Genomic DNA, 12,562 nt, shown 5'->3' with positions numbered 1-12,562 from the left:
CAGAAGGAAATAAACTTATCAAACTGGAAGCTCAACAAAAGGGGGAAAAAACAAGAGCAACAACAGCTCCAGCATTCGAACACAACTGTAGCAAAGAAATAATAAAAGGAGTAACAAAAGAGCTGACATATACCCAAGTTCTGAGTCTGACTGCAGCTGGAGCACTGAGGGGTCTGTGTCCCACTGCAGGGTCCTAATCGTGCAGCACAAAGGAAAAAGAACACAGATAATTAACAAAAGGGGAGGAAAACAAACCAAACCATGTCATTCATCAAGGCAATGGCATATACAATACATACACAGAACATCCCCCACTTCTGCATCCCGCATTCCAACCCCACCCCCAGCAGGTGCAAGGAAGACCCTGTGAATATTAAGTGACAAGGAAAGCAAGGTGCCATCTTTTCCTTTGAACATCTCTGTGATACTAGAAGTTATGGTTGGTTTCATGGAAGGAATCCTAGAGCTAAATATTCCAACTCCACACTCCTTCATCCTTTTTTTTTTTTTTTTTTTTTTTTTACTGAAGCCTGATGCTTTGAACATGTAACCTGCTCCATGTATCTCTGATACCCCAGACAGAGCCCATCCACACCTGGGAGTGCCACGTATCTCCCATGTGAAAAGAACCAAATGCAAGTGTGCAAACGGGCCAGCGCAGGAGCATGTGGGGAGGTCGGGCCAGATGGTGCAGGTGGCAGGGCCTGGAGAATAACCAGCTTCCTCAGGTCAGTTACTGCAAAATAATGCATTAGACTTCAAGGCTCATGGGTATTTTGGTGTTTTTAATTTACATATTACACGAAGATGGTCACCAACCATACCATTTGTCTCTACGATACCCAGGATATCGTACATCTTTTATAGGTCACAAGAGACAGCACGAAGTATCAGTAGTTACTCAAGCATTCAATTTCCCTTGTTATTTCTCTTTCGAAATAAGAAGGGATAAATACTTCTTCTATAAACAGACTGCACACAAGGACCTTTCTCAGGCGGGCCTTTTCAATTTCCTGCACACAGGTACAGGTGAAGCAGGCCAGAGGTCATTTGGTAGAGAACGGATGGACAAAAAGGACTTTGGAGTCAGGCATCTGAGATTCATTTCTTGCCCCTGTGACTTACCAGCTTTGTGACATGGGGCGTGTCGCATTAGGTTCTCAACCACACAACCATTTTGCTTACTCTAAATGCGGCCCACAGACCACAAGCATAAGCATCTTTGGGGATCTCGTCTCAAACACAGACAGAGACTCTGGTCTCACCCCAGATTCACTAACCACAAGAGTCTCATTAAGTCCCAGGCAATTCATGGGCACCTTAAAATTTGAGGAGCCCTGCTCGGTTTCCTTGTGTGTAAAGATCTACCGTGGCTTATGAGACAATTGACGACCTGGCCTGTAGCTATCTTCAAAACGTATCTCTAACCACTGTCTTCCTCCCTCTCTGTGTCCTCTTTATCTCCTGCGTCCTCCTTGATGTCCTTCCCCCAAAAAGCTGAGTGGCTCATGCCTTTGCTTCATCCATGTCTTGGCTCAAGTGTCACCTGCTCAGAGAGGTTTTCTTTTTTCGCCACCCTATCTCAAATAGCACTTGTCACACTTATCCCCTCCCCTTATCCTGCTTTACTTTCTCCATAGCACTTACGTTTATCTATGACTTTATTATACATCAGGTTATTTATTACTGATTGTTTGATCTGGACTTAAGGTTCATAACGGTAGCGCCAGCTATATCCCTCTATTACAAGGATGCATGTCTACAACTGCACCTGACATACATGCTTAGATAATACAATATTGTTGAATGAATGAATAGATGGATTGAGTAGTCTATCTCTGGTTTTCTACAGGGATTACATGTAATTATCCCTATAAAGCACAAAGTAACTATTTGATAAACAGTAGCTGCTCTTATTACTACCACATCCACTATACCTACTACCAGTGTTTCTCCGAGTGAAAGCCCTGCCTGTGTGACAGACCCCACGTAAGCTCCTCCTACAGAAGCATGAGAATGCGATGTCCCAGCTTTTCTTTTTAACTCTGGCTGTGCCCTTGTCCTCTTACCTGAATGCTCCGAAAGATGCCACTAAAGTCCAATGAGAACACCAACTGGTTACTGTTTCTTTGACCAGTGCTTCTCAAACTTTAAGGCACATAGATACCTGGGAATATTGTTAAACACAGATCCTGATTTCGTAGCTCTGCGGCACTTCTAACAGCCTCCAGGGGATACAGATGCTGCCAGTCTGTGGACCACACTTTGCGTAGCAAGGTCTGGACTTAAATAAGTGGCTCTCAAATTCTGAATGATGTGGAGCACAATGACCTGGAAGGTTTACTAAAATACAGAATGTTGATCTCCAATCCCAGAAATTCTGATTCAGTAGCTCTGGGGTGGGGCCTGAGGATCTGTATTCTAGGAAATGCTTCCGGTTGACCCTGGAACCACTTTTAGAAAATGTCTGGGATGGACTATTGCTTTCGTTAGTCAGCAGACACAAAGTATCACTGATGCTCAAATATGTCAGCATCTAAACCTGTGATTAACTCAAGCCTGGCCTAAGGCCCGGGCTACTTTCAGACCAATTAAATCAGAAAGTGTGGGTGGGAACCCGGCATCTCTGTTTCTGAACTCTCCAGGTGCTTCTAACGTATAGCCAGAACCACCGCTCCAGACTCATTCTCTGCTTAAGACAAGTAGCCCTTTCTGGTTCTGGACACCGACTCCTTCCCCTTGTTTCAAATGGTAGAAGTAATGGAATCCAGTACAGTGATTCATGTTTGCTGTTCACATGTCTGTGGGGATCAAATCTTTCATCTTTAAGGGCATTTCTTTGGCTATAGACGGAACAGCAGCATCTCACTCTGGCTGACTGTGACACGCATTCCCTCAAAAAGGGGGGATCAGGTATTTTGCCCTTAATTTGCCTTGAGTTTTCAGATAGAACAAACTTTACTGACCTTTTCCACTTCTCCCAGGCAGGTGAAGAATGCAGCAGACCCCAGGTGGTCTGGCTGTTCTGTTACTTATCTGACAGCTCACCTGAATTCACTGTACACTCCAGAAGTAAAAGTGATGATTCCATCAGAATCACTCCCTTAAGAAGTCCACAGATTAGCAGACTGGAGTTGACATTTGCTCAGGCAGAACAACAAAGGTGGTCTATGTAACTAACTCACCACACTCCTGCCCCCCAGTCACATAAATATTATTCAGTAAAAGAAATAATAGTTATTGTCAGTAATGAGCAGTGAGGTAAGGAGTCAAGCCAAAGATGCTATTGAAAGTGCTAGTTTTTTTTCCATTTTTTTCCTTTATTATCTGTGGGGTGGTCAGATTTGCACAGAATGCAGCTTTTCTTTGAAAAGGAATTTAAAGCCAAGCCATTAAACTGGCAAAGGTTGTTTGTGTTTTCAAGGGTAGCCTAGGAAGGTGGATTAAATGTTCACTGGTTTCCTTCTGAGCAAACTTGCAGAAAAACTTCCCCTGAGATGGCAGCACCTTGGAGAGGGCCACGCCCAGGCCCAGTCGGGGGAGGATTCTATACTGGGCACTGCTAAACTATAATCAGGAAAGTCATCTGTCTTCAGCAAAATGAACATGCAGGCCTAGAGGCCCTTTTAGGTCCTTTCCGCCTTATCTTTTAAAACATTGGATGATTATTAAACTGTCTTTCAGCTTTCTCTTCTCCAATTGCTATACTTTTATTTAACTAATTGACATAGGTCTTACTTTCCAACCACCTTATCACCAAGTTACTGTATCATTAAAATTAAATGATGGTTTCCCCACAGCTTCTTGAACAGTTTGAAATCTTACCAGGTAGTTTATTTTTAAAATGATAAAAGTAGTGAAATTGCAAGTAAATATATGTGAACATAACATAGTATCACAAAATAGTTTCGTATAGAAATCATCCTGTTTACTATAGCAATTATTTTTAGTTTTCAGTCATTTCTGGAATGGACTAGTCAATGCATGCAGGGAGAGAGTATTTTTGATATGAATCTTCATCTACTTATTCAATAAATATCTACTAAAACTCTAATGTATAAAATACTGTGATACATGATTAAAAGAATTCTCAAGGAACCTACCAATCTTATGGGGAGATAAACCATATATAAATAGTTTAGCAGAACAAGTCAGTAAGTAGTTTTTCACTACAGATTCTCCCTGCCTTACCCCCATCACGTCTACATCTTTCAGCAAGGCCAGACATACCCCCTCACTGCTGCCAGAGTCTCCACTATCTCCAATTCCTGTGATAGCCAACCAAACCCGTTCTGATTGATGTAACATTTCTTTAACTATGTCAATTACATTTTATCCAGTGTTTCTGTATGGGAAACCCTCCTGACTTTGTCTGCTTATTTGGAAGAGTTGCATTTGTCAACACTAATCAGTTTTAGGTTATTTCTTAGGTAAACTCTCTGAAGGTGTAAGGGAGGATCTTTGATCCCTTTCATAGGGACCCTGCCTTTAGCACAAATCCCTTACCTACTCCAGACTAAGGGGTACTGTATGTTTCTATGGTCCCACAATTGAATTGGATATGCTAATAAGGTCATATTTCCCAACTTTGTTTCAAAATACTAGGTACACAACTTTCCCACATCATGGAAAATAATCATTCAACCCTAAATATGCCAGACAATGTAGCCTCTAGCATCTTATCTAAAAAAGGCCTACCATGTAACCATTAGTTTACAATTTAGGGGACAATTTGTTTTTCAATACTTCTCTTAAGAATAGACAAAACATCAAAATTCTTCCAAGTTAGCAGTGACCTACTAAGAGGGTAACAGGACTTTATATTTTAAACCTCTGCCAATTCATCACTATTCAACTTCTTATAAAATGCTCCCTTCATTGATCCCATTTTATTTGCTCAGTTTCAGTTTAGTAGGTAGAGTGAAGTACACACTGTTCTGTTCGAAAAACAGAAAAAACAATCCCTGGCCATCTGTTGAAAGTATAACTTCGGAGTGAAAGACATGATGTCTGGGTTGCATATACCTTGCTCTCTAATAAGTGGTTAATTTCTTCCTGTCCAACTCTTACCAAAAGCCAAGTTGGTTTCCGTTCTTCTTTCTATCATTATTAGTCCTCAGAGTAGAAAGCCTTAAAATTCTTCTGTAACGAGTGGCTTTGCTCTTACCTTTTGTGGGTTTTGGTTATAAGAAAGTGAGATCTGATAAATATTTGGAAGGCAGTACTCTCTCACTTGTCTAATTTGAAATGCTGAGACACCCTTCACCACTGCTGGTGGCATTTCAAATTAGTACAGTTCTTCTGGAAAGCAACATGCCAATATGTAGCAAGAATCCTAAACATAGAATTACTCCTGGACTTCCAAAACTCAGCCTATGGAAATAAAACACCACAAGGAAAAAATGTAATCACAAGAATGATGGTGATGATGATGATGATGATGATGATGATGATGATGAAGACGACCTCCAAATCACCAAATCCCATGAGCAATTTTGGCAGGGCCCTTATTCTTTCCATCCCCATAAAGACAGGCATTTCCCAGGCAGCGTTGCTTCTCCCTCACTTCTGTACTCTAACCCTACGTGATCCAATAGATGTCCATACATCTTCTGCCCAAATAACCCCAAAGTCCTGATCACCACTGAGCTCCAAGTCCCGCTTTTTCACGACTTTTGGACATATCCATCTTCATACCAACGCCATTCACCTTTCCTCATCCCATGTGTCTTTTGTTTCCTTTTCCACCCCCACAGCCCTAGTTTCAGTCCTTTTCATCAGACCAATGGTTCCCCAAACTAGTCCTCAGACTTTCAAAGCATTATAAAATTGCAGTGTCCCAGACCTCACCTCAGAACTGTGGCCCAGGTACGTGTGTTTTTAATAAGCTCCAAAGTAAATTCAATAAATAACCACCAGGTAAAGGAGCCAGGGATCTCAACTATCTCAAAAGTCATACTTACCTCCTAAACTATGATCTCTTTTCATACTTCCTCCCATAGTCCCGCACCCTTTTCCTTCATCTATGCTTTTCGCCATCATCTGGGACGCCCTTTCTCCCACTTGTCCAAAGCAGATGCATTCTTTAAGGCCCACCTCAAATAGCTTGCTCTCTAAATATATTTGTCCTCAATAACCTCATACAGAAATAACGAGTCTTTCTATGACACAAGAATAGAGAAATACCTGGGCCTCTTATTCCACAGTTCTCTTTGCCAATCTATAATCTACTTGACCTCAACAGTAGCCTTGTATTCGGTTTTAAGACCAAATCTGAAGATGGGCTGCAGGAGGTAACGAGCACTGTTACAAAGCCCAGGGGCCTCAGCATTGAGCCAAACACACTGCGAGTCACACTGACTTTTTGCCTTGAGCCCAGTAAATGGATTTCTATCTTCTTTCTGTACGAAAATCCTCATCTTATACCTCAGTCCTATAACCACTGCCTGTAGTTCTCCTTGAGAAAGTCCACTTCAGGCAACTTGTTCAGCAACCTTGAACTTCCTTCCTTTTACCTGTGTCCTCATTCCTCCACTCATCCTACACCCATCCCACCCAGTTTTTTTGCAAGCTGTGCATGTACACACACGCACGCAAACAAATCAATAGACATTTACCAAGTACCTAGCAAGTGTTAAGACTCAATGTCGGATAGTATGAATCAAAATAACTTGTCCCACATGAATGTATTACAAATTAATTATAGATAATTTGGGAACAATGGTTCATGACATTATTGCTCATATTATGAGAGCTATAATTTTCTTAGATGGCTTCAGATTAAATCTGTCAATTTACTGGAAGCAAGCTGTTTAGAAGTAAAAAGAATGTCTGTCTTTATACTCCTGGCAGGTTTAACATTTAACATCTGTCATGTGTCTTGCACACAATAAGTGTTCAACTATTTATTGAATGAATGGATGAATGAATGAACAAATGAATGGTTTTGACTTGCCCTTTCTGCAGATGGGAATGAAGTATGAGGGCAAGTTGATTCCCAAAGAAAGAGTTTTTACTTTACTTACTTAAAAATGCAACAATAAATCAGGGCATGTCTGCCTGACTCCCTTACTCTCTACCAAGCCACTGAAAAGGAACTCAGTGTTATACAGCATGATGTCGCCACAGGGTCCCAGTAGTATTCTCAGACTCACTTGCACATTGAAGACGGAAAGTCTATCTTAAAAACGCTGACTGTAATGCTGGTTTGTGTGGAGGGAAAAAAAAAAAAGTCGTCCAGCTAGCTTTTCTACCAAATGAACTTAGGTAATTTCTGAAATAAGTGCATTATTCTTTTTCACATGATTCTTTTTCTCTCTAAGGTGGAGAGACAGCTCGAGGGCACAATACTGAGCTCCCTGGGTCGCCACAGTTTCCCTGTCAAACAAATCACTAGTCACTAACGAGATAAAGAAAACAGAGTAGGCCAATGGGAGCTCAGTGCCAAACAGAAAATCTCCAGTCAATGTCATCCTCAAATATCTATTTTTCTAAGTGCCATTTCCAAAAGTAACACACTGAATAATAAGGACATTTTAAAATCCATCATATCACTCAATCTGTCCCAGTCATTTACATGATGTCAATTAATTAAGGATGGCATTTAAATCATGAGTGAATGTTTTACTTCCCAACCTCCATTATTTCCTTACTTGGGACTGGCAATGATGATGATAAAGATTTTCTGATGTTAGGGATAAAATTGGAACAGTGCAATAATTATATCAGGCTCTTTTTTTAAAAAAAAGCCTTTTTCTTAATTGACTGTGTGAGAATCTCCCCTGTTGCCTAACATCAAAGCCCTAACATAGAGTGGGCCACACGAAGCCACACAGGAAGTCCATCAGAGCCGGATTCAAAAAGAAATGTAAGACTTCCCATTACAGGGCTGCTTTCAAGCAAGCTGTTTCTCTAGAAGAAGGCTCAGCAACCCCTTGTTGGAACAGACACTGACTGTGTACTGTAACCATATGGGTAGAGACAGTACCCTCTCCTGACGACAGCGATATAAAAAATGTTTTATCAGTTAATGTGCTACATAAAGAGAAAACCCTGTAATGTACATTTTATTTTACTTTCCAAAGAGACTGACTTTTAACCAGCCTTGAATCAGGGCTATTGGTCTCCCTACAGTCCAGTTAGCTGGTAGCATCCTGTCATCTTCTCTTTGCATAATGGTAACGTAAAGAATTTTGTATCTACAAAATTTGAAGAGTCTTGTTCAATTTTCTCCAAGGTTTTGCATTCTTTTATTATACTTTTTGGCCTTTCCTAAAACCTCCTTATTATCTTTCCTTGAGCCTTAGCCCTCATCAGAGCACCTGAGAAGATGGTGACTTTTCCACCAAAAAAGGGTCAAAAGTCCTTTGAGGCGGATGTAGTGCCAGAGAATCCTATGGAATCTGATTGTGTAAAAAGATGAAAGTCCTGAGAATTTTCTGTTGGGCACATTAAGCCCGTGTAGCCTCGTAGCACATTTTCCTCCACTGGAGTCACTGAGAAAAGAAAGTGCTAACCAGGTGCCACCAGCACACTTTGACTACAAGCACATTATTCTAATTTCCTTATTTGAGAGTTCACTAGGCAATGGATGAGGGAAAGGCAGAGTTGATCAAATATCTGAATTTTACCAAAGTAGTCTGCCAACGTGACACTTCATAGTTACTAGACAGAGGCCTAATGTTCAAACTGAACAGCAGAGGAGCTGCAGACATCTGCATTTCCATCCCAACCTCTACTCGGGAGAACACATGAAGCTGAAAGCCTGAACGACTTCTACTTCATTTCCTTTGTATCTCTGTTCCCCTGTCAAGTGTTTCAGAAGACATTTCTTCATTGCTGCATTTAGGTCTCCATGGAGGGACCTCACCTCCCTAGAGAAAAATCTATGGATGTATAAGGGTTTTGGTTAGTAGATGCTGATAGCTGGGAGGACAGGTATCAATGTTAAATACAAAAGGAATTATGTTGTAACTGGGAAAACTTGAAGATAATATAGATATCAGGTAAGATTACAATATATTGAAATAGAAAAATAGAGCTACTTGATTAGAAAAACACGTCAAATAGTTTGCATAGCATGATATCATTGATCACATATATGATGACATAGACATGTATATATCTTTAGATAATAGTTGATTCATTCAACAAACATTTATCAAATACCTATTATATGGATACAACCTCAACTATCACTTACGCCTGCCCTTGAGGAGCTTGTCATTTCCTGAGAAAGAGAGACATGTATTCAACTAAACATAAGTCATTCTTCTTTAAGGGCTATAAAGTACTAAATGCTTCACCCTTGTCTATTAAAGATGTAAGCTATTAGTTTGAGATTGCTATTCCTTATCAGATTGAGAAAAAAAATATATATTTCTATTCCTAGTTTACTAAGTTTTAAAATATGGGAATAGACATTTAAATTTCTCAAGTACCATTCAGGTATATATCGCAATGATTACTTTCCCCTCTTTGACCTTTTCATATGCTGAATTATGGTAATACATTTCCCTATATAAAATATCATTGAATTTTTTAATCAATCCTAAATTTAAATTAATCATAGCATAGTATCCCCTTAATATTGTGCTGGATTCCAGTTGTATATAGTATATTTAGAATGTTTTTATATCTATGTTTTTAAGTAAAACTAGTTTTTCCAGTGTTTTATTAATAACATTGAGCTTGCTATTTGCCCAATATCATTAACTGAGTGATAATAAATTAGTTCTACCAAAAGTCATTAAGAGAAAGAAGAAAATACCACAAATGTAAATTATAATTGAGAAGCAGGCCATAACAACAGGAGCAGAAACTGCAAAACAAATTGTGACACTTTAAGTTTAAAAAAAATTAAATCATACTACTATGATTGAAAAATTATTATATATTTCAATTCTGTTCACTCATTTAAAAAAAATTAACTCAACTGCTCTTAAAAATCAAAAAAGGAATTTTGTTGTACTTGATTTTTTTAAAAGCACTGCTTTAATCTTTTCTTTATAATAGGGTATATTAAGTGCGCCAAATTGCAGATTAACCACTTACAGGGGTTACATAAGAAATGTTTGCCAATTTGGCTGTGTAAAGAAAATTTTAGCTCAGGTTTGAAATTTTGGCAAATGAATGACAATTTATGTGCACCTTTAGGTAGGGCCCGATATGTTAATTTGATTCCTAAGGTATCTTCTGAAACATTTTCCATTTTTCAGAGTCCAAATTCCACACAAATAGGCAAATTTATGACAATTGAATTATATTCTTAGGAACTACCAAGCTCTTTTCCCAGTCTCATGTTTTATGAAGTGTTCAAGTTAATCATAATTGTTTCAAAGATGTTTCTTCTACAGAAAAAGACATTCCAAGTGGAATTTTAAAAACAAATATAATATTCTTCTGAAATTTAACTGTCATAGCTATTTTATGGAAGCAAAAACATAAATTTGTGTGGAATTTTCCTAAGTTCAAAACAAGGGCAACGTTCACTAAGCTATTTCTGATGCCTTCTCTTCGAGCAAACTTTTGCTCAGTTTTTCTGAAAATCATCATCTCCTCAATGCCAACTTTCTTGTATTCCTATGAAACGTACACTTAGTGAGGGATTTACTCCTTGACTTTTAGTTGTCTATTCTTGCCAGGATGTTCCTATAAAGAATTAGAGCTAGTTGGAGTTTCTGTGAGGTAGGAGTGGATGGCATTTCCTCCAAAGTGATTTCTTCAGTTAAAAAAAAAAAGTCATGTAAGAAGTGGGAAGAAATGAAGAGTGATATTCTCTGAGAAGGAATAATTGCTGTTGCCCCAGAGTGCTAACAGTGTAGGTCAGATTTCTCTAGAAAGTTTTCAGAAGGACTCATCAACTAAGAACTCAGTAATAGAATTTAATGCTGCCAACTGTACCCCTTGAAACTAAAAATTAATGACACAACACCATCACTGTATAGAAAGAGGCAAATATATTAACTTAATGATAGACCAGTGGACCCCCTAAGGAATGTGATTATATTGTGCCAGCTCTTGTATAAATGTTAGATCTTACATAACTGTTATTACTACCTCTTTTCCCCTCAAAGACCTTTTGAAGTGTTCAAAGCAAAAGATGAGAGAAGACGTGTGCTGCCCCAAATCACAAAGGCGATTTGCTAAAATAAACCAGCCTGGTGCCCACAAAAACCTCTGCTTTCATTCTTCTCAAATTGAAAGCAGTGTCCACTGGTTTCAAAAGGCTCTATCAAAACAAAATACATATTCAAGTCTGAAACACACCAACAGGCAGATATGGGTGATATAATACCAGTCTTACATGTCAGTTTCAGACAGAAAAAAAACAACCTACACTTCAAACTAATACTGGAGTATTCTCATTTCCATATTTTTCTCTACCAAAGTCATCTCAGCCTATATGGAAAAAATGCACTTTCAGAAGATAATGCTTATGACAATGTGTTAAGTGAAAAAAGCAAAAAGTAAAATTATGTACCTCTCCCCCAGTACCACATATGGTAGCAAGAAATACATACAGGTAAATAAAAATTAAAAGGCATATAGACAAGGCCAAGGCTGATTTGTTAGAACTGCAGTGCTATGAATGGTTGTTTCTTCTCTTATCTGAAGTATATTAAAGTATTTTATGATTTCTTTCTTAATTAAAAGTCAAAAACAGAAGTCACAAATTGCCAACCTGCCGGCCAAATCTGGCCCATAACTACTTTTAACAAAGTTATTAACATTTAACATTTAGGATGGTTATACAAATACTTGAATTTTTAGCTTCTCATGAAAAATTGAAAAATGTGGAAAAAGTGGGTCTGTATTCCCACATGAGCTGAACCGCCTGAGCTGTGAGGAGACCATCTGGCCTTTATAAATAAGGTGCTTGCTAACCAATTGCCACAGGCCCCCAGACTCTACTCATTTGTATTACCTGCCTATGTGCATCTGCATGTGGGAATCCTGGTGAAGGCAGAGCTGGACTAAGAAAGTTACCATGAGTCCATGCATATCCGTGAGTCTTCTCCTTTCCCTCTTCACATCTTTTCCTTTTGGACACCTCTTCAGGGATCAAATTAGAAATGTCTATATCCACTTTCAAAAGTTACATAATATTTGAGGAGTCAGAGTGTAATGAAAATTTGGCAACTGACTCATAAAACAGAGCTGTCAACCTTGATGATCATGATAATCAGTAATAATAATAAAAACAGTTTTTGGACAAATTAGTCAACTCTATTAAGCTAACAAAAAAGACACTGCAAAAAATTAAATCTAGGGTTCGAACATCTGTGTTTGAGTCACAAAGATTCTCATGGAAACCAAAACCAAAGCAGAATAATGAGAAGCTGGATATATATTCCATTTGTCTTTGGTCCTTTCCTGCTTTCTTTTAGGCTGAAGCTAATGGATATGTTTGTGTTTGTTAAACAAGACACGTGCTAAATTAGCCCACTCAAGGAAGGCTAATTTGTAAGTTTATCATTTCTAGTGTTCAAAATCATTGCTATACCATTAAAATAGGAAACCATCATAAATTCAAGCATAAGGTGACTGAGGATACAGGCAG

The 12,562-nt window shown here is 38.8% G+C and overlaps 1 protein-coding gene across 8 annotated transcripts in view; it reads right to left on the bottom strand.

Moving 5' to 3' along the window:
- The window catches only part of DYNC1I1 (dynein cytoplasmic 1 intermediate chain 1), a 269,907-nt gene that overhangs the window by 216,554 nt on the left and 40,791 nt on the right, over positions 1–12,562 (bottom strand). For 5 of the 8 annotated variants that reach the window (XM_074340755.1, XM_074340754.1, XM_074340751.1 and 2 more), the window contains exon 5: positions 134–193. The exons of the other annotated variants lie outside the window; for them this stretch is intronic. In XM_074340755.1, the coding sequence (XP_074196856.1) occupies positions 134–193 (60 nt within the window). The remainder of the gene's footprint in view (positions 1–133; positions 194–12,562) is intronic. 8 annotated transcript variants of the gene reach the window in all.

The sequence above is a fragment of the Rhinolophus sinicus genome, linkage group LG09 (genome assembly GCF_036562045.2).
Source record: "Rhinolophus sinicus isolate RSC01 linkage group LG09, ASM3656204v1, whole genome shotgun sequence".
In the NCBI taxonomy this organism is placed as follows: domain Eukaryota; kingdom Metazoa; phylum Chordata; class Mammalia; order Chiroptera; family Rhinolophidae; genus Rhinolophus; species Rhinolophus sinicus.
Note: the sequence above shows the minus strand (reverse complement) of the source record. Positions and strands in the feature narration are given on the sequence as shown.